Genomic DNA, 27,268 nt, shown 5'->3' with positions numbered 1-27,268 from the left:
CAGAATCGGCTCATTGAGCACAAGAATGACAACATCACAGAACGCAAGTATGGCGAAGCTCGCGGCTCTCCAACGGGAGATTGAGAGACCAGTGTTGGACTGTAGAACTGCTTTGAAATTCATATGAGCTGTTCGCACTAAAGTAAAAAGCACCATCACTTCATGCGGATACCTTCTCGGCGCCAGCTGCGGTCGCAAGGCTGGAGCCGAACAAAAACACCCTGATAACGACTGTGTTGAGACTGTTCCTTCCCATTCTATGCAAGGCCACCTGGGTTGGCTGGAACACTGTTTACTTAGCCTGGCAGGGCGAAGGACACTGTCTCAGCTGAACTCTGGACACGCACACACATACATATACACTGATATGCACACACTCATCCCCCCTCCCTTTCCAAATGCCTTCGACGCTTATTCCCTTCCGATGCTGACGGTGGATCAAGGAGACCAGCGCATAGGCTGCAGGCCCGGATGTACTGTCTAAATCGGCTGTCTCTCACCCTCCATCTGCCCCCACCTGGGAAGAGCCTCAGAAAGGAGAGACATCTGAGGCAAGAAGAGGGGTCCCTATTTGCCTCCACCTCTCTCAACAACACCAACGACCAGGACCAGGGACCACGACCTTCCCCAGTCCCCCAAACCCCTGACAGGCCATCACCCTCCTCCCCCTCCCTTTCTCCCTCCTCCCCACACCCGAAATTCACTGAGGAGATGATGGAGCGGGTCAATGCTGGGCTCAGATCTACCCCCCGGCCCAATCCCTTTTTGTCCCCCATTAACCCCCCACCAGAGCAGCCAAAGGTTCGCCATCGAGCCCCGCCCTCAACAGAGCAATCAAAGTTACACTGCGCAGCCTCGCCGCCCTTAGTTCCTCCTTACCACCTTCATGCTCTGTCTCCGCAGTCTGATGTGTGATGTGTGGAGGGTCCGGGCTGCGAGGATTATGACAGTGGTGACTTTTCCCAGGAGAAGCTGGGACCCTGTTTATTAGAAGGTTTCAAAATTTCTGTACTTTTAGGTGACAGAAGGAGACGTGTGGCCTGGTCAAAACACAAAGAGCTGCACTCTAAAAGATCTTTAAATGTAGTAAACATACCTTGTGTGCCACAGACTGCTCCCAAACACGAGGGGGCAAATAATACCTCTAAAACACTTAAGTTGGCTTTATTAAACGTTAGATCTTTAGCTGGGAAAACATTTTTAATTAATGATTTAATCACTGAGCACAGCCTTGATTTTATGTTTTTAACTGAAACTTGGTTGGACCAAAGTAACAGTGGAGCTGTTTTCATCGAGACGACCCCTCCTAACTACAGTTTTATCAGTGAGGCCAGGGTGAGCAGGAGAGGAGGAGGGGTTGCCGTCTTATTTAATGAATCATTTCAATGTAAGCAGCTATCTCCTGGAAGTTTTCAGTCTTTTGAATATGTGGCGTTACAGCTGAAGGCTCCATCCAAAGTTGTGTTTCTTAATGTTTACAGGCCTCCCAAATACTGCACAGACTTTTTTAATGACCTCAGTGAACTGCTGTCTGTGATCTGTGTTGATTTCGACTGTGTAATTATTGTTGGGGATTTTAACATCCATGTGGACAACCCTCAGGACAAAGGGACTAAAGACCTGAGTAACACTCTGGGCAACTTTGGGCTGACTCAGCATGTAACAGAGGCCACACATAATAGAGGACACACTCTTGACCTACTGATCTCCAAGGGCCTGAGCATTTCAAAGGTTACTGTGTCTGATGTGGGCCTGTCTGATCATTACTGTGTTTTCTTTGAAAGTAAAATCTCAGCCCACATAAATATATCAACAGCAGTGATCACAAAACGGTGTATAACTGAACACAGTAGTGAGATCTTTAACCAGGTCTTCCCATTAACACCTGACCTGTCCAGAGGTTCAGTCAATGAGCTCGTCACTAGCTTCAATGCTAAAATGTTAAATGTAATGGACACTATTGCTCCCATTAAGGTGAAGGTTATCTCTGGAAGGAAGAAGTCTCCATGGAGAAACTCCACACTGGTGAAAAATGAAAAAAGAGAGTGTAGGAAAGCTGAGCGCAGATGGAGAAAAACAAACCTCCAGGTTCATTATGACATCTATAAAGAGAAACTTCACAATTATAATTTACAACTGAGGAGTGCAAGGAGGTCCTACTTCTCTGACATCATCACCAAAAACAGTCATAACGCTCGGGTCCTATTTTCTACAGTTGACAGGCTAACAAACCCTCCTGTGTCAGTGGCAGCTGAACTTCATTCGACCATGGCCTGCAATGACTTTGCCAAATTCTTCACAGAAAAAATCCAAAAGATTAGACAAGCAATTGGTACATCAACAGCAGATCCAGGACATGTACTGTGTCCACCAAAAAACTGTTTAAACACCATCAAACAGTTTCACCCTATTAACAACAAAGACCTGGAGGACATCTTAGGCCAACTGAACTCCTCCTCTTGCTGTTTAGATGTCCTGCCAACAAGTTTTTTCAAAAAGGTCTCAAAGACTTTGGAGTCAGACCTGTTACAGATCATAAACTTTTCTTTAACGTCAGGTGTGTTTCCAGAATCACTAAAAACTACTGTAATTAAACCTATACTGAAAAAGGACAATCTTGACAAGACACAAATGAATAACTACAGGCCGATCTCAAACCTCCCATTTTTAAGTAAGATCATTGAAAAAGCAGTTTCTCAACAGCTTAATTACTTCTTAACACAGAATAACTGCTATGATGCCTTCCAGTCAGGTTTTAGACAGAACCACAGCACTGAAACCGCTCTGACCAAAGTGTTTAATGACATATGTCTGAATACAGACAGTGGAAAAATGTCAGTCTTAGTTTTACTGGATCTCAGTGCAGCATTTGATACAGTTGACCACAACATATTACTCAAACGACTGGAGAACTGGGCAGGTCTTTCAGGAACTGTACTAAACTGGTTCAAAACATACTTAGAAAACAGGAAATACTTTGTATCAATAGGTAACTTCACATCTGAGCAGACAAGTATCACATGTGGAGTTCCCCAAGGTTCCATCTTGGGACCCCTTCTGTTTAACATCTACATGCTCCCACTGGCACAGATTATAAAGAACAACAAAATAAACTATCATAGCTACGCAGATGACACACAAATATATATCACAATGTCACCAGGAGACCGAGGCCCTGTACAGGCTCTTGGTAAATGCATTGAGGAAACTAATGACTGGTTGTGCCACAATTTTCTCCAGCTAAACAAAAACAAAACTGAAGTAATAGTCTTTGGAGTCAAAGAAAAACGATTACAGATCACCAGAGAACTTCAATCTATACACCTAAAAACCACAAACCAGGCGAGAAATTTGGGTGTAGTGATGGATGCAGACCTAAACTTAGAAAAACACATTAAGACAATAACAAAATCGGCTTACTATCACCTCAAGAATATTTCAAGGATAAAAGATCTGATGTCTCAACAGGACCTGGAAAAACTAGTCCATGCATTCATCTTTAGTAGGCTTGATTACTGTAACAGCATCTTTACAGGTCTACCTAAAAAATCAGTCAGACAACTACAGCTCATTCAGAACTCTGCTGCTAGAGTCCTCACTAAGACCAAAAAAGTGGACCACATCAGTCCAGCTCTGAGGTCTTTACACTGGCTGCCTGTCCGTCAGAGGATAGACTTTAAAGTTCTGATGCTGGTTTATAAAGCTCTGAATGGTTTAGGACCAAAATACATCAGTGACCTCCTGACCCAGTATGAACCTTCCAGATCCCTCAGGTCATCTGGATCCGGTTTTTTATCAGTTCCCAGAGTCAGAACCAAACACGGAGAAGCTGCATTCAGCTTTTATGCTCCATATATCTGGAACAAACTCCCAGAAAGCCTCAGATCAGCTGAAACACTCAGTTTATTTAAATCCAGGTTGAAGACTCACCTATTCTCAGCTGCTTTTGAATAAAGCACCAAATCCACACTTTTAAGCTTAAATTTCAAAACTTACATTTTAACTACTGACTTTATCTACTGTTCTGATTTTATCTACTGTTCTGATTTTATCTACTGTTTTGATTTTTGATTTTAAATACTGTTTTGTTTGTTTGTTTGTTTGTTTGTTTGTTTGCTTGTCTTAATCAATTTTAAATCGTGCTTTTTATTTGTTTTTGTTTTTGTTTTCCCCTTTGAATCACCTTGTTGTTGAATTGTGCTATATAAATAAACTTGCCTTGCCTTGCCGTGCCTTTACCCACCCCTGTTGCTTGTCATGTGCTTCTTTGGTGTATTAAGAGTTTTTTCATGTGCTATGTGCAGAGGTGTTTTTTTCTGTTCTCAAACTGATCTCCCTGTTGGAGCTCAGTCTGGGGGGAGTTATTTTTTTCTCCTTATCTTTCCTCATTTGGTGCATTTTCCATTGTTATACCTCTCTGACCTGTCTTCCCCATGTGATGTTTTGTGTAATGTATGTATGGTCGAAGGGTAAGATGGCGCCGCCATTGCGTGCAATAGGTCGGCAGCCTTATGAAATTTCCCCTTGTGGGACTAATAAAGGTATATCAATTCAATTCAAATCAGCCTGTTCAGTCTCTTCTTGTCCCCAGCAGAGATGCTTCTGCCCCAGCAGACCACACCATAAAAGATGACTGAGGCCACCACAGAGTCATAGAAGGTCTTCAGGAGCGGGCCCTCCACTCCAAAAGAGCAAAACAGCCTGCTCTGCCCTTTTCTGTAGAGAGCATCTGAATTGACTCCAGTCCAGTTTATTGTTCAGATGAACACCAAGGTACCTGTAGCTATCCAGAGCTTCATGTCCATGCCTTGGATGTTCAGTGGTTGCAGTGGATGTTTGTGCCTGCGAATGTCTACCACCAGCTCCTTGGTTTTTCTAGTGTTGATCTGGAGTTAGTTCTGCTGGCACCAGTCCACAAAGCCTTGGGTCAGTTCTCTGTACTCCCTGTCGTCCCCATCAGTGATGAGACCGACTATCGCAGAGTGGTCAGAGAACTTCTGAAGGAAGCACAGGGTGGAGTTGTGGGAGAAGTCTGCAGTGTAGATAGTGAAGAGGAACAGAGCCAAAACCGTTCCCCGTGGGGCCCCCGTACTGCAGACGAACCTGTCCGGCACAGTCCTGAGTTCGCACATACTGTGGTCGGTGAGTCAGGTAGTCTAGTATCCGTGTTGTGAGGTGATGGTCCACTCCTGAGTTCTCTGGCTTGTCCTTCGGGACCGTGGGAAGAATGGTGTTAAAGGCACTGGAGAAATCAAAGAACATGATGCTCACAGTGCTCCCAGCGGTCTCCAGGTGAGAGAACAATGTAGGAGGTGAATGACGGCATCATCCACTCCAGTGCCAGGCTGGTAGGCAAGCTACAGCTACAGGCCAGTGTCCAAGCCTGCAGATGTCCTTGGGGTGTGGGGTCTTTGGCACTGGTAAATGGACTGATTCTTATATAGCGCTTTTCTACTCTCCCGGAGTACTCAAAGCGCTCTATACAACATGCCTCATTCACCCATTCATACAGGCACTTCTAAACACAGTGCAAACTAACCTGCATTCACACACATTCGTACTCCGATGAACGCATCGGAGGGCAACTTGGGGTTAGTATCTTGCCCAAGGATACTTGACATGCAGATCGGGGAAGCCAAGAATCGAACCACCGACCTTCCAATCAGTAGCTGATCTGCTCTACCACCTGAGCCACAGCCACACAAGAGGTTTTTCAGCGCTGTGGAACTCTCCATAGCCTCAGGCTCAGGTTGAAGATGTGCTCCAGGACCCCACACAGTTGATCTGCGCAGGACCTGACAACCCTTTAGCTGATGGTATCTGGACCCAGTGCCTTATTGGCTCCTTAGTTCCCTCCTAACCTGGATGGCTGAGAGAGATAGGCTGGAGCCGTGTGTTGGATGTGTATTTGATGCTGTGGTTGGGGGTGGGGAGTAGTGAGCAGGTTGAGTGGAGGAGGTCTGACGTGTCTGAGGTGTCAGAGGTGTAACAGCAGCAGTTGGAGTTGGTGTGTCTGCAGCCGATGTTGAAGACTGCATCCTGGATGAATCAAACCTGTTGGTTTGGGTCCCTCATAGATCCCACCCACTAACAGGTGCTATGTCAAACAGATATTCATTTTTTTTCCAATTCACCTGTCAGTGGTCTTAATGTTATGCCTTATATCAATATATAATCAAACTGGACCATTTTAATTAATTAATTAATTAATTTTTTTTAAATATTACAGAACGGAATAGGACCGGGGGGTAGGAAAGGGAAACACGCAGACAAGAGAAGTTGGGAAGAAGCTCAAGAGAAGGAGAGGGAAAGAAAAACAAAGGGGAAGAGGGTCAGGGAGAAACGACACTAAAAATCTTCTAGATCACCTGTTGGAAAAAAAAGAAAAAAACAAGCAAAAAGAGAACAACACAGTAGGGAACCCACAGCAATAACCTAGATAAGCACAAGTAACAATAAATAATAAATACTGAATGCTACTGAGCAGCACATTAGACCGACAATGCATGATATGCTTAGAGGCAGCAGCCAAGGAAGGCGTATTTGTGAACACTCGTGTGCATAGGTGTGCACACCCATGTGCATGGACTAGTCTGCCAATCCAGAAGTACTGTCAATGATCTCCATGCAACATTGCAAATGCATGTCAATGAAGACAGCCCTACAACATCCAGAGGAACTCAGGGAAAACCTCATCCATCCCAGTGGCCTTGGGAATACTCCCTAGGAATGCTGTTGAAGCTCTGCCAGAGGTGGGAGGGCCTCTGCCAGGTGTTCCCAGCACACCCTCACTATATGTTTAGATGGCCCAGGTCTGTCCAGCATCCTCCACCACAACCTGATCCAACTCACCATCAGGTGTTGATCAGTTGACAGCTCAGCACGTCTCTTCACTTGAGTGTCTAGAACATACAGCTGCAGAACTGATGATATGATTACGAAACAGACCTGCAGCCTAGGGTGTCCTGGTGCCACTTGCAGGGTTTGTTCCCTGTGCATCCGGGTTGGGGAACGCGTCTCGACTGTCGTCTGCGTGTATGCACCAAACTACAGTTCAGAATACCTAGCTTTCATGGAGTCCCTGGGTGGGGTGCTTGAGGGTACACCATCTGGACACTCTCTCATCTTACTAGGAGACTTCAATGCTCATGTGGGCAATTAAAATAACTATTTAACTGAACTAATTAAAATAAACACCAGAATCACACCCCTGATGGTTCTAGAGTGTAATATAGAAGAGCACTCATGTACTCTCAGTTTTTAGCTTGACCATAATTTGAACCATTTAAGGTGACAAAGCTTCTGGTAAAGTTCTCAGAAAATGATATTTTCCTTACAAAGACCAATGCATTTAACCTTTTTAGTGGTCTTTATTCTTATTCACTAGGGCTGCAGCTAATGATTATTTTATTAATCAAGTAATCTATCAATTATTCCATCGATAAATCAATAAGAAACTTTTTCTTATTAATGAGCAATAATAAATATTCAAAAGACAAAAACACAGGTTTTTCAAAATTAGCTCTACATTGGTCTCCATTTTAGAAATTTTAGGGGTTTTTTTAGGAAAAAAAACCCGCATACAACATCTGTCAAAAACAAAACAAAACAACTAAACCCTCTGATTGCATGTGACATATTAAATGTAATTCTTTAAGGAAAACATTTTCTTAAATGCAAAAGTACACTTAAGTACAGTCAAAGTCAAATAAAATAGGATATATATGCAATATAAACTATGGCATAAAAATATATAATAATATAATATTATAATATAATATAAAAATATATATATTTATTTAAAAAGAGGCAAAACGTTTTAGAGTAAAATGATAAATCTGTAAAATTCTGCATATTTATAATTGAGCAATTTATATATATTAGAGCTATTTCTTCTATTTTGTAACTTTGTAATATATTCTGTTATTTAATTTAGTCTATTACTGTTCTTATTGTGTTGGAGCAACCACAACCATATAATTTCTTTAATTAATAAAGTATTCTGATTCTGAAAAAGAGTTTTGACAGTGTTTTGTATGCTTAGTTGTTGAGATCCAGTATCAGAGAAATATTAATACTTAACTCAAAATGTTTTGTCTTGCCATGAAGACAACTGTCAGAATTGTCATCATGTCTTCTTATTGAAGAAGAAGACATGATGATCACATTTTACAGTATACTCATTCTGGTCAATCACCCAAAAGTCTGTAAGCCTGATCTTTGCTTGCCAGTCATACTAGCAATAATGATGACACAAACTGTGCAATTGAAATTGTAAAATGAGAGCTTTTGCATACTGGGCACTCGTTCTTGTATCAAGAGACAAAAGCAAGAAGGCTTGTTTTTTCTCTTAAAGTGAAATAAATGTCGTTATAAAGAACTCAGTGTGAGGTTTGGGGTCCTCCAGTTTACTATTATCTATCATTACATGTTCCTTCAACAGAAATAATCAACATGACAGCACAAAAAAGCACAAAAAATCTTCCACATTCATCATGATATATTACAGAGATTTGTACAGTTGAAGAAAACATGAAAATAAATGGCTCAATTTTATCAAATGTTTAATGCTTGTTTCATTATCTCATTTTTGTGCATTCAAGGGACTTTTGAAGTTTAAAGCATGAGGGGTAAGGAAATGCAGGTGGCAGGGTTTCTTGCAGCTGAACCTTTGAGTTCTGTGATTATAGTGAGGGTTCAAGTATGTCACACATTTTGAGTCTGCTTTCACAAAACTGTTGTCTTATAAAGGATCTCAATATCATATTCTGTGTCTAACAGTACCCAAAGCAAGTAGTAGTAGTAGTAGTCATGTCTTATGTCATTTGAGTGAGTGAGTGAGTGAGTGAGTGAGTGAGTGAGTGGTACTCACCCACAGTATCACATGGCTCATCTTTGTGAACACAGAAATCTGTTCTGAAAGAAGAAAAGAAAGAATTTACAACACTGATTTACTGAAATTAGTTAAAACATTAAAGTAGAGTACATTTACACTTAATATGGATTGTGCTAGAAAAAATATATGTGACGGTCTGCGGGCAGACCGTATGGAGCGTGAGTGGAGGACCCAAATGCGGGCACGGGAGAACAGAACTTGAGCTTGAACAAAAGGCGAGCCTTTATTGGGCTGATACAAGAGAAACATAAATACAAGGCAAGATCAATGTGGGGTGAAACTAAAACTAAACATAAACTGGAAAAAAATAAATAACTGACAAGCTGCGATAAGACTGTGAAACTGGGAAACAACTATGAACGCTATGATACCTATGAAACTATGACGATAACTATGAAACTATGAGAACTATGACAAGAGGTACTAGACGAGAAGAACAGACATCCACAGAAGACATGAACAGACTTATACCAGGGGATATGAAGAGACTCATAACTAAGGAGACATGAAAGGACCTAAACCAGACAACAATTCAAGGCAATTAATAATAATGCTAAGACTTAACATAAATAATCCCAAAATATAAAATAACTCAACTAAACCCTTAAGAATAGCACATGAATTAAACACAATATAAACATAAGAAAACAATACAAAATAACACAAAACGGTGGGTCAAAGACCCAGCCCGTGACAATATATCCAATTGGGTTCAAATGAATCTAAATGATTGAAGCCTCCTCATAAGATGTGTGTTGTTAAATTTTTTTGCTACAAATGCAAGTTGCTCTTCTGGACTTGATGATAAAGGGAAAATAATAAAGCAGTGAAAGATAACCAACTTTGGTGGTAGTAGTATAGACCAGTAAGCTAACAAATTATACTGAGGAAGACAGGAGGACAAGGAGAAGTCAAATAGGTACCGTAGTTTTCGGGTCACAAGCCGCTACTTTTTTCCCACACTGTGAACACTGCGGCTTATACTGACGTGCGGCTAATGCATATTTTTTTTCATGCGGCCAAAAACATTTTGCCTGGTAACAGTAGACCAATAACATTGATAAGTAGTATATATACGGTATATATTTTTACCGGTTGTTAAGAGACGTTGTAATGTTGTTTGTGCACTGTTCCGTAAAAAAAATATAAGCAACGTAATTTGTGTGTTACCGATACGTACGTATACTTAAAGGGAGCCGTGTTACAGGCGCTGTTCGAGGAAAATAAGCATTTGCAGTATGTATTTTTGTATGTTACCATAACGTTTATGTTACCATGTTTATGTTACCTTACGGATTAAATTAAACGTTAAAAATCCTCACGTGTAATATTTCTGTGTAAATATCTCATATTACAAGTGAAACGCTTAAAATCCGGTGCGGCCTGTACAAGTACACAATTGACTTTCTTTCTAAAATGAGAGCATGCGGCTTTTAATCAGGTGCGCTCTGTAGCCTGGGATTTACGGTAGATTAGGACAGCATAAGGAAATGGGCCAGACCCATCACACCCTGGACACAACCTGTTACAACCCCTCCCCTATGGTAGGCACAGAGAACTGTACACCAAAACAACCAGACATCTGTACAGCTTCTTGCTACAGACCATTACTCTGATGATGACTCTATGACACCTGTTAGTGAATTATAGTGTGCCAAAAAGCTGATTCTGTTCATCTGGACGTAGCGTATTCAGTGGAAATGAGGTCAGTTTCTTGATCATTAATTGTCACCACCACTGATCAATAGCCACTGATCAAAGATCATTGATCAATGGCCATGAGTGACTTGACTCCCTGTTCAAACCAGCATTCCTCCCTGTCGAGTATGTGTACATCATCATGGAAAGAGTGGCCACTAGAACCCATATATAGTTTTAAATTCCCCTCTTGCCCCTGTGGGCAGTCCCTCAAGCTCGGGTTCTATACCAGAGGCCTGGGAGTTTGAGGCTCCTGCACAGCATCTTTGCTGTTCCTAGGACTGCTTGGGGGTTGTTGGCTGCTCTTATTACCACTGGGACCACTGTTAACTTCACCCTTCACATCTTCTCCAGTTCTTCTCCGAGTCCTTGGTACTTCCCCAGCTTCTCATGTTCCTTCTTGCTGGTGTTACTGACATTCAGTAAAGCTACATCTTTCACTATGGTCGTCTTCCTCTGCTTGTCTACCAATTCTAGGTCTGGTTGGTTAGCCATTACCACTATCTGTATCTGAAAGCCCCACACCATCTTAGCTCCATCATTCTTGACCACCCTGGAATCCCATTTTGACCTCGGGACTTCAGGGCAATACTCGGCACAGATGTTCCGGTATACTATGCCAGCCACTTGGTTATGGTGTTCAATGTATGCCCTGCCTGGTTGCATCTTATACCCTGCTTTTATGTGCTGCTTGGCTTCTCATGTCTTTTGTATAGTCTTGCCTACCTCTAACCCTCAGAGAGTCTCCCAGACTTGTTCTCTAAAAACCTAATGGATTTGATCACCTGGTCCAGTACCGAAATTGACACCCTCCTGGGCTTGGGAGAGCCCGATTGTCCTGCTGAGACGTTTGCTGCCGGATACTCGATGGTCGGTTGCATCGTGTGTCTGGTGACACTCTCGATGGAGGACACTGAACGACATCTACCAATTTGGAACCATGACAACAGTGTTCTGGCTGATTGGAGCTGGCTCGGACCTGGTTTATCGAAGAACAAGAAGCGGCTACAGCTGTTCACAATCCCACAAGACTGGCTGACATGATAGACGATGTGGAGGGTTGTAAGTACTCAGACTGTGTTTATTGAATGCAATATCGATAAGATCTTGGAGAAGAAGAACGGGAATTGAGAGAATTGGTGACCAGTGACAGACATTAGACCTACTGTAAAAAATTGGATGCAGTTGTTTGCACTAAACCCAAACATTCACCATCTTGCCCCCCCTGGTGCTAGCTGGAAGCTCAAGGCACAAGCTGACGGGAATAACAAAATTCTTCCTTAGATGACAAGACTGTTGTTGTGACTCTCTTCCCCCTCCTTCAAGGCCATCCACGTTGACCGAAGATTGTTGACTTTTGCCTAACCAGGTGAAGGGACACTTTCTCTCGGCTGAACACGGAACACACACACACACACACACACACACACACACACACACACACGCATGTATACTGACACATACCTACACTCCCCTCCCCACCCCCTCCAAATGCCTTCGAAGCTTATGTCTTCTATGTTGTGAGATGTGATAATTCATGTGCTGAGGTGGGGTTTTTGTCTGTTCTCAAACTGATCTCCCTGTTGGAGCTCAGTCTGGGGGGAGTTCTTTTTTCTTCTCGTCTTTCCTCATGTTGTGCATTTTCTATTGTTCATTTCCGCGTCGCTGCTCGTGCGATCGACCGGCCAGTGCTACCTAGCCTGACCTGTCTCCCCAATGTGATGTTTGTGTACTGTATGTATGGTCGGCAAGGTATCTATCTTAATTGCCCCTTGGGGATAAATAAAGTCTCTCTGACTCTGATTCTGACAGAGCTGAATTTTAAGTATAATGCTGTTAAAACTTTATATTTTTTTATAAATTAGCAAAAATCAATTCAAGCAAATACATTGCACATACAAACATCAGGAGATAACCTCAAGGATGAGAACTTTTCTGTAAGTGTGATCGTCTTTATAAGAAGTTTGTGAGTTCCCAAGGAAAAGTAATACATCATTAGCATAAAGGCTTACTTTATGGTGTGTATTTTCAGTTTGAACTCCTTTAATATCTACATTTTGTCAGATTGGTGCTGCTAGTGGCTCAATGAAAATGACAAAAAGTGAGGAGGATACTGGACAGGCCTCGTCTGGCGCCTCTTTGTAGCTGGAAGCTTTGGGAAGTAGGATGGTTAGTTATAGCACAAGCATTTGTAGAGCCTTATAGTCTTTTGATCCAATCGATGAAGAATGAACCAAATAGATTATAAGTAAGGTTCCCAGTCGAATCCTTAATAGAGTAAATCGTTTTTGTTTTTTTATTATTTAGCTTTAACTGGTTAACAAACAAACAGGCAGCATGGTGGCACCATGCCTCACAGCAAGAAGGTCCTGAGTTCAATTCCACCATCAGACCAGGGTCTTTCTGTGTGGAGTTTGCATGTTCTCCCCGTGTTTGCGTGGGTTCTCCCCTGGGTAGGTGTGAATGCAGGAGTGAATGTGAGTGCGAATGGGTGTCTGTCCCTGTGTGTTAGCCCTGTGACAGACTGGCGACCTGTCCAGGGTGTACCCTGCCTCTCGCACTATGACAGCTGGGATAGGCTCCAGAACCCCCCACGACCCTGAAAAGGATAAGTGGAAGCGAATGGATGGATGGATGGTTAACAAACATTTTCCAGATTTATTACCATGTCCAAAGTTCTACAAATGCAACCTGGTGTATTAAATCTTCAATTCTTAATTGGTGGTGTGACTGTTTCTTGTGTTAGAGAGGCAGACACTGGCACATGACCACTGATATTGGTCAAATGAATATGAGTGTCTGTGATATCCTTCATAATGGAGCTGCTAACTAAAGAACGGTCTCAGCGAGAATGTGCATGGTGTACTGGTGAAAGGAAGGTGTAATCAGACATGAGTGTGTCTAAGTTGTATGGTTCTATGTGTCTGTGCTGTTTATTTATGTAGTTAATTGCAGCACTGTGGACAAAGCAAACATAATGAGTGCAGAAAGAAGAAAGTGACAAGGAGAATAAAACAGTGCAGCCACCAAAGAACCATTTCAAAGTGACCTTCAAAAATCAACAACAAAAACAAGGGAAAAAAGGAGAATGAAAAGGGAATCAGAAAAAGCCGTTTGTGTTGATACAGATCACTTGACTCAGGATTAGTACAGCCATGATGTGGTTTTCTGGTCGCAATAAAGCTGCCTGTTGACATACACTTTATCGATCGCAATGAAAGCTCGGCCATAACCATAGCAGCTTAAACTGTTCTGAGGAGTCTTTCCACAACGTTAAGGAGTGTGCATATGGGAATTTTTGACCATTCTTCAAGAAGCACATTTTTGACATCAGACAACTGCACAAGATGGTCTGTTTAAATGAACTGCTTATTCATCAATGTTATGACTCTAGAAGATTATTTTGTTATATACTAAGTTGCAGCTTTCTTTCTCTTGTGCCAACATTATGCTTGCAGAAGTGCAAGTATATGGGATCTCTGTTAATTGAGCCAATATCCTGCTTCCTGCCTCTGGGCAGTTAAGTTCTGACAGGCAATAGGGTAATAAAGATATAGGGGGGACCCTATATAAGTAGAGCCTGGTTCCTTTGTTCAGTTGAATTGAATTCGTGCCTTGTGCTGACTGAATTCCTTGCTGCAAGAATAAAATCTACTCTTTATTTAATGTACTCAATTTCTACAACAACTTGGTATCAGAAATGGGATCCATCAGCAAATCACACAGGACAATGCCATCCTGTGGCTTTGCTCTTTTGATCCTGCAAACCCCACGTGCATTTTATTTGTGGAGAAACGATTTGTTTAATGTGTACATTTGGCTTTCACTTATCTTAGAAAACAGAATCAGAGAGCTGTGGAAAAAGCAATGCCTCTGCCAGTCTCAATGCCAGATCCTTTGCCTTACCCCCCACAATGGTCAGAAACCCTGTCTGGCTCAGCGTTACCAGACTCCATCACCATCTTGTCTCCTAGACTACAACGTAGTGTGCAGTATGACCAGGACCTCAACCCCTCTGGTGTTTAATCTCTTAAACCCAACTTCTCTTCACCTACCAGACGGGCTCTTCACTGATGGGCGTATATCATGCACATGGTTAAAGTAGCAGGTCCAAACCTGGCCCATAGAGGATACTATAAAGACTGCTGAAACTTTAGTCTCCTGTCAAAGCTTCCTGTGTCCGGGATACTGAAGTCCATCACGCAATTCATGCAGAGCAACAGCAGACCTTAAACCAGGGGTCCCCACTCCCAGTCCACGAGGGCCGGTGTCCCTGCAGGTTTTAGATCTCACCCTGGGTCAACACTGGAGAACTTCAAGACATGTTGAGAAGGTAATTTATCCATTTAAATCAGCTGTGTTGGATCAAGGACGCATCTAAAACCTGCAGGACACTGGCCCTCGTGGACTGGGATTGGGGACCCCCGCCTTAAACAAATGCTTTAAGATGGAGAAACAACACGGAGACCTCACCAGTCCATACTCACTGTCTTTCAGACCACTACTCCTGGTCCACAGGATAGTGTTTTCCCTGGTCGTTGCACAGGGTGAGGCACCTGTTTTTACTGCAAACAAAAATACTGCAGTTCTACCCCTCAGCCTCCAAGCAGACACAACCATGTTATCAATTTTGAAAGTCCTGCATCATTGTGTTCTCGAGTTATCACATTTACGAGATTTCAGAAAACTTGACGTCCGACCTTTAGTCACCGACATTCAAGCTCGTCTGAGACTTTTAGTAGATGCACCTATGGTATCAATCTGATTAATTTATCCGTAACACAGGTCATGTACCAACACACACACACTCCTGCAATGAAGAACTGCTTGCTACTAACCTTGACACACCTACAGTGATACAGACAACAATTAAACATTTAGAGCAGAAGGATTCTTTGACTGGTATTTATGTAAAATACTCACACGAAGCTTTTCTCACTTATACTTTGAATATTACTGGCAAAGATATTGAGTGTAGGATCAGAGCAGTTGACTTTCCTGAGCGACCTGCTTTGAGAGGGCATTTCATGTGTTCTTTTGGATTCAGTTGTACTGTTCTTAAAGAAAATGAATTGTGAAGCATTTCTTCTTGTGCTCTCCTCTGGTTCCAGTTAATCTGCTGGGCAGAGATTTTCACACCTCATGGCATTAAGGTTTATAAAAACAGAAAACATTGTCATATCTCAAAATTTGACATGACTGAGGACCAGTATATATATGAATGGCTGCCGGTAATCACACTCTTTCTGCAGTTGTTCTTCAGAAGGCTCATAAGCATGTCTCAGCATCTCTCACAGAAGTTGATTTTATGCTACCAACAAACTTGCATTGTATTGCATACATCTCTGCAGGTCCTGACATAAGATTTGAAACCCAGCTCTTTAAAGTGCTTAATTATGTCATCACTGCTGACTGCATGCACTGGCAAGGCAGCAAGTGCTTCTTCGCTGTCTGCCTCACCCCACCTTAGTGGGAGTTATTCAGTATTTATCATTCTGCACCTCACACATCTCTGAGCAAACACAAACATAATTGCTGGCAAGACATTGGTGTATTTTCCTACAAGTATCAGGCAGCACATGATTGGACCCTAATAGAACAAGATGGCACTGGTCTGGCCTGGGCAGTGGAGAACTGGTGAGCCAATTTTATATAATGCTGAGGTTTTTGCTATGATGGGGAACAACAATCAGACTCAATAAGATGACAGCTCTCTTCCTCACAGTGAAGTTCTAAGAAGCGTTCAAACAGTTCATAGCTGCATACCTGGTGACCAGTACAGCACTATCCACTGGAGGGATATCATCTCTTCCACCGGGAACATGGTTGGTACCAAGGTACCAAGGCCCACCAAATTCCTGATGCTGCCAGTGACAGAAGCTCTCCAGAGATCTTTCTCCATGATGGCCCACCTTTAGCTTTTCCTGGAGAACAGTAAACACAGTAAATTAATTTAATTCTGATAATAATGAAAAAAAATTGTGACTTATGAACAATGAACATTATGTCATTAGGCTAGTTGGTTTGACACAACAAAATTGCTGAAAGGCAAAGCCAATAGGTGCTTTGATAACCTACTCAAAAACCCTATGGGCTATGTTTTTGAGCCTGTGAGGAGGAGAGAACATTTCTTTTTTTAGTTGTGGATGCTGCGGGGAAATGCCGACAGCAAGTGAGTCCGTCTGCTGCTTTGCTTTGAGATGGATGTTTTAGAAGGGACACACATCTTCCATAAAGTTCAATTTTTGTCTCATCAGTCCACAGAGTATTTCCCCAATAGTTTAGGGGATCATCAAGATGTTTTCTGGGAAAAGAATTGAGACAAGCCTTTATGTTCCCTTTGCTCAGTAGTGGTTTTCATTTTAGAACTCTGCCATGAAGGCCATTGTTGCCCAGTCTCTTTCTTATGGTGGAGTCATAAACACTAACCTTAACTGAGGTAAGTGAGGCCTGCAGTTCTTTGGATATTGTTCTGGGGTCTTTTGTAACCTCTTGGATAAGTCAGCGCTGCACTACTCTGGTAATTTTGCTCCGCCAGCCACTCCTGAGAAGGTTCATCACAGTTCTGTGTTTTGACTTTATAACCTTTCCCAGACTAAGAGATCTCAATTACTTTGTTTCTCATTCGCTGCTGAATTTCCTTGGATCCCAGCATGACGTCTGACCAGTCTGCAGATGGTCTAATGATGCTTTGTTTAAGCAAGTGAATGATGAGTTACAGTAATCCAATTATATTACTTAGCTTAACAATATTTTATAAGTGATATAAACATGAATTAAACAGAGTATGAACATGACCATCTAAAGGAAAACCAGAGTCAAAATTTCCCCCAATGTTTCTGATGGAAGACTTGGCATAAGAGGCTAACGGACCAGGAGTTTTCATTATTGGAGTTGTATGCTCTTCTGGAGCACAAACAAGAATTTCAGATTTTCCTGATTAAGTTGAAGAAAATTTTTATCCATCCAGCTTTTTATAAAGCCTAAACACTTGTGTAAGACATGCAGTTTCGATACCTCATTAGACTTAAAATGGATGTATAAATGAATATCATCTGTGTAGCAGGGAGATGAGACCTCTTTAAAAGTACTCAAAATGTGCTGAAGAGGGATCGTGTAAACCAGAAATAATAAGGTCCCCAAAAAAGAACCCTGAGGTACACCAAAATTAAGATGGCTTAAGGAAGACCTATAATTGGAAGCAGCCACACAAAGAGAACAGAAAGATATGACGTAAACAGTTCTAAGGCAGATCCCGATACACTGGCCCAATACCTCAACCTTTCAAAGGAGATCTGGTGATCACTTGGTTGATACAGTGGTTGAGGACAGAACAATTTCATGTGTCACTTTGCACCAAAAAATCATTAGACATTCTGAGAAGAGCTCTTTCCTTTGAATGTCCTTTACGGAACTCAGATTGAAATTTATCAAGAATGCTGTATTTATCTAAAGCAGCAGTTAGCTGCTTAGCAACAATCTTATCAATAATCTTGGTAAGAAATGGTAATTTAGAGATTGGTCTATAGCTGACCAATAGAAGGGTCAAGTTTGGGCTTTTTTTTAAGTATAGGGTGAATAACAGCATTCTTGAAGTAAACCGGACTTGACCAGAGGCCAGAGAGTTATAAGCTATGTGCATACAAGAACAGATGGACCAAAAAACATCTTTAAACGGGGATCCAGGTAAAATGTCTAAACAACAAGAAGAGGCTCCACAGCATATGGTCACAGTGAATTCTGTCACTAGCTTACTAACATAAACCAATGTAAAACAGCAAACCAACCAACCTCATGACATAACATTCTGTAATTACAGAAGATGGCGCTAAACATGTTTTTTAAACTTAAATTTCAAGCACTTATTTCTTACATTCAGCTTCACAGACAGTATTTAACAATGCCCAAGCATGGTTTAAACTGGCTTTTATAAATGTAGTGTTTCATTTTCACTTTAACCTTAAGCACTTACTTTTTAAAGTTTTTAAGAACATGCTTAGCACCATCTTGTGCCAGTACACAATGTGATGTCACTGGTTGGTTGGTTGATTGATTGGGTTCAACTGACAAACATTAGTTCATATTAGTTAACTAACAACAGCACCAACAACTCAGAGGAAAAATAAGGACACTAAAACTAAAAAAGCAGTCTAAGGCGGTCACTTTTCCACTGCTCCTGGCAGCAACAATGAGTTTTATGTTAAGAAACCAAGGATTTCAGTCTGTCTCTTTAGCAGTAAGTGCTTCTTTGATGTTTGACTAGCTACACAGACACAGGAAAATCCACCTGTTAGCTGTAATATTTAGGTTTGTAAAGCACTTTATAAATGAGCACTGTGTGGACGAGAGCCTGTTTGAGTGAGGTGGTTCATGGGACCGACAATCTGGAGACTCTGGTCTGGTCACGTGTACTGAGGCGGTGCAATCAGCTGATGTCATAAGCAGTATTTTATGCAATACAATAATCTTTAACATAACAGCTTACTACATGCACATCATACCACAAACATAACTTTGTTTCTTACTGAAGAACGATTGGGAAAGAAAAGAGGTTGATGTATGCGATGAAAAAAACAAAACAAAAAACAGACTCAGAGGAAAAGATGCCACACTTTTTTGAAGACTTTTTTTTACCCCTCAAGTCGTGTCCTTGAATGGATTACTTCATATTAGAAGTGATGAAAAGCAAAGCCCAAATGTGAGTGAGTGACCCCTTTTTACTAAATTTAGAGTGTCAGACACCAGGTTGTTGGTCTGGGGACTCAAAAAGATTCTGCTCAACACTACACTTATTTACACTGTGGAGCAGAGTGCTTTACAAACCTGAGGATTACAGCTAACAGGTGGATTTTTCCATTTCAATGTAACTAGTGTTAAAATTATGCTTCAATAACAGCAATCCTGCCTACCTTTTTATTAGGGCCCATTTTCTTTCACGAGCAACCAGTTAGGCTCGGTTCAGAATATCTGGTGAGGCTCAAATCAACATCGCTCCGATTCTGCTCGCCAATGGTGATCTTCTCCTCAAATCAATCAAGCCCCATGTTGGGTTCAGAATTGTCTGTTTTTTTATGAGAGAGAAGACAAATATGCTCAAATTACAAGTTTTCCCAATTTATTATCAAACGGTTAGGATTTCAGATTACTTTTATATGCCGCCATGGACCTCCATCTCTCTGGCTCAGAGACAAAAGGCTGGTACACCTAGGCAGACAAAATAATTTCCCTCGGGATAAATAAAGTTCTTATCTTATCTTATCTGCATGTATGTTAACACGATTGGTCAAAAGTTGGAGGAAAGCCTTTAGACCTCATGTACGGCTCACGTTTCAACTTCTACAACTTTCTGAACATCTCCTTTTATAGAGATTAGGGATGGGTATTGATAAGATTTTCACGATTCCGATTCCATTTTCGATTCTGTTTAACGATTCGATTCTTCATCGATTCTTATTTTTTTAAAAAGGAGAACACTAAGGTCGATTAGCTTAGAACTTTGTTTTATATTTTCTCTTTGAACAAGATAGAAATTTAGGAGTAGCATGGCCTTACAAACCCAACAGTGAGATCTTAAGAGATCCACAGCCTATGGCTCTTCAATGGGGTGTCACATGGACCCCGGGAAAAAAAATTGTAAATGTAAAATAATAAAATAAATATTCTTCTGTAGCAATAACACAAGAATATCCAGTAATGTCCCTGCCTACAATTAAACACATTCACTTACTGAAAATCGGGGGCATCTGCTGTGGCAAATGGGTGCAAGCCTTTTACCACAAACTTAGTCACTGCTCGGTGACATTCGTCTATCCTGGCCTGAAAGGAGACGCTACCGGTAGACTGCAGCGAGAAATGCCAGCATCTGAGCCAGCCAGACTCTGTCTCTCTCATCATGGTCACCTAAATGCAGCGCACAGTAATGGCAGGTTTTGTAATAAGGCAGATCGCGCTAACATAATATGCACTGTTAGTTGATTATTTTCCTGCCGCATTAACGGGAGAGGACGTGCAAACGTTACAGCTGCTGCTGGGTTGAGATTCACGAGTCCGGAGCGGAATTAAAAACACGACATTCATTTAAGGTCATCGCGTGTTTTGTGAGCAAATGCTTTTGCATATTCGTAGTGTTTCCTCCCTTAAATGAAATATCTACTTTGCAAGTATTGCAAGTTGCCCTGTTGTCATCCGTTCTCATAAAGTATAACAAAACTTTTGAGCGTTTGAGCTGTCATGTTTCCTGCCAGGTAAATGACGCTCCGCAACGTGGTGACGTCATTCGGGGCGACTGGAATCGATAAGGGAATCGTTTGTAAAAATGGCAAACAATTCCAAGGAATTGAAACAGTGGGAACCGGTTCTCAACAAGAACCGGTTTTCGATACCCATCCCTAATAGAGATGACACTTTTGCATGCAACAATGCCATCACCATGGCACCCGCCTCTTGTCCTCTCGCCAGGCCTGTAGAAGGGGAAGGAATGCATTCCCAAACACCAGAATTTATGGCCCTGTTTTCTTGTAGGTATCACAACCCCCACCCACATACCTGACAGGGGGTCATAGTGTAACAGTCTACGTTCAAAACTACTTGATATTACATAAATTTGTGCAGTAAAGGATAAACCATATGTGTGATGCAAATTATGAGGTATATAGCCTTAAAGATAAAAATAAATTCTAACACTAGCCAAACAACGGAAGAACCACTTGGACAGAACTGAAAGTGGACAGCATATTCTTCATTTGTTAACATAAAACTCGTTGTTGCAGCCAGGGGGAATACCAAAGTGACCCCCGAAAATGAATCATAGTTTTAGTCTCTTTATATTCCATTTAGTTTTGGCTTTTGTTATTAATTAGCTTACTTAAACTAATGTACGTCTATTAGCAGCAAACAACCGACCAACCAACACACCCGCTGGACTACAGTACGTGTGCTTTTGCTGCCATTTGTTGTCTTTGTGCGAACTGGAATCAAAGATAGTGAGTTACACTATATGTAATCATTGAATTGTATACATAGTACACCACATTTTAAGAAAACAGGGTTATAAAAGTGAAAAAAATGTCATCATCAAGCAATTTTAACACAGTCACTCAAAGGATCCACACAAGGCACACATTGAGAATAAATCTTTGCATAGATGAAATTTATAAAAAAGCCTGTAAAGTTTGGGCAGATTGTTTTGAAAGAGAAAAAGGGGTTGTTTTTTTTAATTTCTTTTTTCACACACTCCCACACACACACACACACACACACACACACACACACACACACACACACACACACACACACACACACACACACACCTCAGAGAGAGGTAATGTCAGAAACCTATGAAACTCAGGTTGTTAGAGTTGAAAGCAATTTTAATATGGGTCAAAGAAGGCGAAATGTCAGACTTACTGGGCGGTTGTAAAGCAGCATCAGCTTGGTGACTCGAATGTCTAGTCTAACTCCGAGACTCGGGTGATGAAACATATTGTAGACCTGAAAGAATGAGAATTAGTACAACTGAACCATGTGAAAAGTAATATAAAGGAAAAAAAAGTCATCAACATACTTGAGTGAATGTCAAAATTAATAGGACAATTTTCTGATAACATCCATTAGAAATAATGCATGATTCTAAGCTGGATAACCTGCTAATGCAAATAAACAAACTGACTATTGCAAATGAATATTTTAATCCACTTGGATTAGACAGTTGACATCAACATCACATTTTTCTATCAGACATAAATTAAACAACTCAACCTAACATAGCCTAAACAGATATTAACTGGTTATGTATTTTAAAAGGTTTGGGGTTTGTTAATTTGGTTATGAGCAGCAATATTGTGCAGTGGTACAAACACATGACTAGCTTGTCATGTTAACTGGTGATTCTAAATTGGCTACAAGTGTAAGAGAGTGTAGTTGTCTGCATTAATGTTGTGATTATAAGGGTAACACACTCGAGTGTGTAAAGTCGCCTGATGATAATGTGATAGGCTTCAGTCCCTCTGCAACTAAATTGTATAAGAATTTAGGAAAATCGATCTGTATTTAAAGTGCACTGGGTTTCCGAGTTTAGTACGCCAAGGTTAAAAGTACACCAAGTTTCAAAGGTAGTATTGTAAGTATGAGACCAAACAGTACACAAGTAAGAAGGCTGAAATTGCAAATTTCAGTATAACTTTAAGATAGTTATACTGGCAAACACTAAAAAAGTTATTCCTACTGCTACCATGTTATGGTTTTTTAATGAAGTTGACTTAAATGCTCACATATTAAATACAGAGTAACTTCTTTCAACATTTTTACTGGTTTAGAAATGTATCAGTCTCTGTATTTAAATAAACACTTATATGTATTTGAATAAACAGTTTAGGTTTGACTTAAACTCAAGTGAGGGAAGTCAAAAACAGTGTTTGATTCTAAAAATCTTACCATATTCATAACAGTCAATAGGAACCTCTGTGCTGCCTCACCACCATGGTACTGGACCATGTCCGAATCTGCTACCACCACTGTCTCCAGAGTGTAGACTTCGTGCAGGCGAATGGCATCTCTCTTCCCACGACCCTCCTCATTCACTTTTGAACTACTTTCCTTCCTCCTTCCTACCACAAAAGGAAGACTAAATTTAAAAACATTATGCCAGAAGAATGTACAAATCATTTAAAAAATAACTACATCCTATGAAAAAACTTCAAAATAAACATTTTAAAACTTAATTACCTTAGATTCAGTGTCTTTGATTTGAAAAGATGCCGTAAACACAAACACTTTGATAATTTATAATAATAATAATGATAATAAAGAGATGTAATGTTTTGTAGAAAAAGTGCAACCTTTGAAAAAGAGCCTAATATTGCCTAAACAAAACTTCTAGAATTGGGAGAACTGTTCAACAGATTAGTACGCCTGCTAAAATGTTCAATATCTGCAAAATTCCTCTAATTGTGAATAGTTTAATGATAACTTTTTAAAAGTTGTATTCTCTTTTCCTGAAATATAAGATAAATAAAACACTAGCATAACATATTACAATAATCAATATCACTTACACTCGATGGCTGCTACCTACCGACAAATGCAATATCCTTTTTAGCACAACTGTATTTAGACTTTTATATTTGCTATTTAATTTTATTCTGCGGAATGAATGATGAGGGAACCTATGTAAGAATGTATGTATCAGTGTTGGGCATAATACTTTGAAAAAGTGATTAGTTATGGTTAATAGTTCCTTTTTCAAAAAAGTAACTGGGTTAGTAACTCAGTTACAATATTAAAAAAGTTTATAGTTATAAAAGTAACTAATTAACTAACTAGGAAAAGTAACTATTGGTGTACTTAAAAAAATGACCAAAAACATAAAATCCGAGTAGAAAAAGGTTATATTTTTTACTGTAAGAACCACAAACATGTTTAATGAATTATTAACTTGAAATGCAAAGATAAATTGTAAATTTTAAAAAGCTATGAACAAGTTTTGTAAACAACAAAGTTTTTTGCAGCTATTCACCTAAAAATGCAGCCAAGGCGTTTTTAAAATAACCATTTCAAACTATTTACAGAACAATCAGGTGTTCTACAACAAATAAGATGCCACAAAAATTATTTGTGCCACTTCAAAAAATAATTTCTGTCCACTATAAGATAATGGACCTTATCACAAGCGTGATACCTGCAGGCCTGACAGCAGGAGGTGTATCACTCCTCCTGTTTTCCTCCTGGAGACACCGTTTACACTGTAATCTGCCTTTGGTGGCTTTTTGGCAGCAACTGTGACATTCAGCAGTCGCCTCATTGTTCTGACACACACAAAAAAAATATCAACTACACTACACACTAACTACACAAGACAACACACTAACTACACACTCCAAAAACGCTAAACGTCACAAATATCTCACATCTCAAAACTCTCTCTCTCTTTCTTTCACTCTCTCTCTCGCTGCCATTGCTCCTAGAACTTTCCCCTCTTCCTGCCATGTTGCCATATCATTTTTTGATTGGTCAATATGGTTCTTTTTTTTTTGGTCACTAGCGCTATCCTTAGACAGTAAACACATCAATAGTATTCAGGAAAAAACATTGTATATATTTTTTATCATGACTCTGGTTTTACGTGGCCTATCAACACAATTTAAAAACAGGTATATAGATTGAAGTCCACACTTTTAACACAAAAATAGAGACTCGGGCTTGTGTTGGGCTGACATAGCATCTTGTTACTATGTCAGCTTAAACAAGTCATGTGATTTGTTTAACATGACTACTTTTTATTCTCAGCCAATCAGCAGCACACATGCGATTGTTTCAACCCCTAACTCCGGGTAAGGTGAAGACAGCTTCAACCGTGTATTGAAAAAGTAAAAAAAAAAAAGTAGTAACGCATCCGCACCGCACCTTGTTAATAACAGTAACAGCGTAACGATAGAAATAGTAATTAGTTAGATTACTGAATGCCGTAAATTACTGAAAAGAAATTTACGGCATTAGTAATGGCGTTACTAATAATGCCGTTATTCCCATCACTATGTCACTATGTACAGTCAGGTCCATAAATATTGGGACATCAACACAATTTTAACATTTTTGGCTCTATACACAACCACAATGGATTCCAAATGAAATGAACAAGATGTGCTTTAACTGCAGACTGTCAGCTTTTATTTGAGGGTATTTACATCCAAATCAGGTGAAAGGTGTAGGAATTACGACAGTTTGTATATGTGCCTCCCACTTCTTAAGGGACCAAAAGTAATGGGACAATTGGCTTCTCAGCTGTTCCATGGCCAGGTGTGTGTTATTCCCTCATTACCCCAATTACAATGAACAAATAAAAGGTCCAGAGTTCATTTCAAGTGTGCTGTTTGCATTTGGAACCTGTTGCTGTCAACTGCCAGGATGAGATCCAAAGAGCTGTCACTACCAGTGAAGCAAGACATCATTAGGCTGAAAAAACAAAACAAACCCATCAGAGAGATAGGAAAAACATTAGGCGTGGCCAAAACAACTGTTTGGAACATTCTCAAAAAGAAAGAACGCACCGGTGAGCTCAGCAACGGCAAAAGACCCGGAAGACCACGGAAAACAACTGTGGTGGATGACCGAAGAATCCTTTCCCTGGTGAAGAAAACACCCTTCACAACAGTTGGCCAGATCAAGAACACTCTCTAGGAGGCAGGTGTATGTGCGTCAGACTCAACAATCAAGAGAAGACTCCACCAGTGTGAATACAGAGGGTTCACCACAAGATGTAAACCATTGGTGAGCCCCAAAAACAGGAAGGCCAGATTAGAGTTTGCCAAACGACATCTAAAAAAGCCTTCACAGTTTTGGAACAACATCCTATGGACAGACGAGACCAAGATCAACTTGTACCAGAGTGATGGGAAGAGAAGAGTATGGAGAAGGAAAGGAACTGCTCATGATCCTAAGCATACCACCTCATCAGTGAAGCATTGTGGTCTAAGTGTCATGGCGTGGGCATGTATGGCTGCCAGTGGAACTGGTTCTCTTGTTTTTATTGATGATGTGACTGCTGACAAAAGCAGCACGATGAATTCTGAAGTGTTTCGGGCAATATTATCTTCTCATATTCAGCCAAATGCTTCAAAACTCACTGGACGGCGCTTCACAGTGCAGATGGACAACGACCCAAAGCATACTGCAAAAGCAACCAAAGAGTTTTTGAAGGGAAAGAAGTGGACTGTTTTGCAATGGCCAAGTCAATCACCTGACCTGAATCCGATTGAGCATGCATTTCACTTGCTGAAGACAAAACTGAAGGGAAAATGCCCCAAGAACAAGCAGGAACTGAAGACTGTTGCAGTAGAGGCCTGGCAGAGCATCACCAGGGATGAAACCCGGCGTCTGGTGATGTCTATGTGTTCCAGACTTCAGGCTGTGATTGACTGCAAAGGATTTGCAACCAAGTATTAAAAAATGAATGTTTGATTTATGGTTCTTCTTCTGTCCCATTACTTTTGGTCCCTTAAGAAGTGGGAGGTACATTTGCAAACTAAGATAAGATAAGATAACCTTTATTAGTCCCACACGTGGGAAATTTGTTTTGTCACAGCAGGAAGTGGACAGTGCAAAAGTTATGAAGCAAAAATTAGAATAAAATAAAATAAGAATAAATACAGTACACAACTGTACAGAATAGAATAAAATAGAATACTATATACAGTAGAATAAAATAGAATAAAATATACAATAGGATAAAAATAGAATACAAATGCTATATACAACTGAGTAAAAATACAACGATGCCAGAAAAGATTATTGCACTTAGTGTTATTGCACATTTGTGGATGTGTGTGTTTGATCAGTTAAAGTCTTTGTTGTGGAGTCTGACAGCAGTGGGGAGGAAAGACCTGTGAAATCTCTCCGTCCCACACCGTGGGTGCCGCAGTCTCCCACTGAAGGAGCTGCTCAGTGCTGTCACAGTCTCATGCATGGGGTGGGAGATGTTGTCCAACAGGGATGACAGCTTAGCCACCATTCTCCTGTCACTCACCACCTCCACTGGGTCCAGAGGGCATCCTAGAACAGAGCTGGCCCTTCGGATCAGCCTGTTCAGTCTCTTCCTGTCCCCAGAAGAGATGCTGCCGCCCCAGCAGACCACACCATAAAAGATGGCTGAGGCCACCACAGAGTCATAGAAGGTCTTCA

The 27,268-nt window shown here is 40.8% G+C and overlaps 1 protein-coding gene across 1 annotated transcript in view; it reads right to left on the bottom strand.

Moving 5' to 3' along the window:
• adamts17 (ADAM metallopeptidase with thrombospondin type 1 motif, 17) overlaps nucleotides 1-27,268 on the bottom strand; it is a 130,318-nt gene that overhangs the window by 73,362 nt on the left and 29,688 nt on the right. The window contains exons 4-7 of the mRNA XM_063470505.1: nucleotides 23,027-23,199; nucleotides 22,001-22,084; nucleotides 16,361-16,518; nucleotides 8,873-8,916 (exon numbers count right to left, since the gene is read on the bottom strand). Coding sequence (XP_063326575.1) covers nucleotides 8,873-8,916; nucleotides 16,361-16,518; nucleotides 22,001-22,084; nucleotides 23,027-23,199 — 459 coding nt within the window. The remainder of the gene's footprint in view (nucleotides 1-8,872; nucleotides 8,917-16,360; nucleotides 16,519-22,000; nucleotides 22,085-23,026; nucleotides 23,200-27,268) is intronic.

Source organism: Pelmatolapia mariae, linkage group LG1 (assembly GCF_036321145.2).
Source record: "Pelmatolapia mariae isolate MD_Pm_ZW linkage group LG1, Pm_UMD_F_2, whole genome shotgun sequence".
NCBI lineage: Eukaryota > Metazoa > Chordata > Actinopteri > Cichliformes > Cichlidae > Pelmatolapia > Pelmatolapia mariae.
The sequence above is the reverse complement of the archived record's forward strand: the minus strand, read 5'-3'. Positions and strand labels throughout refer to the sequence as shown.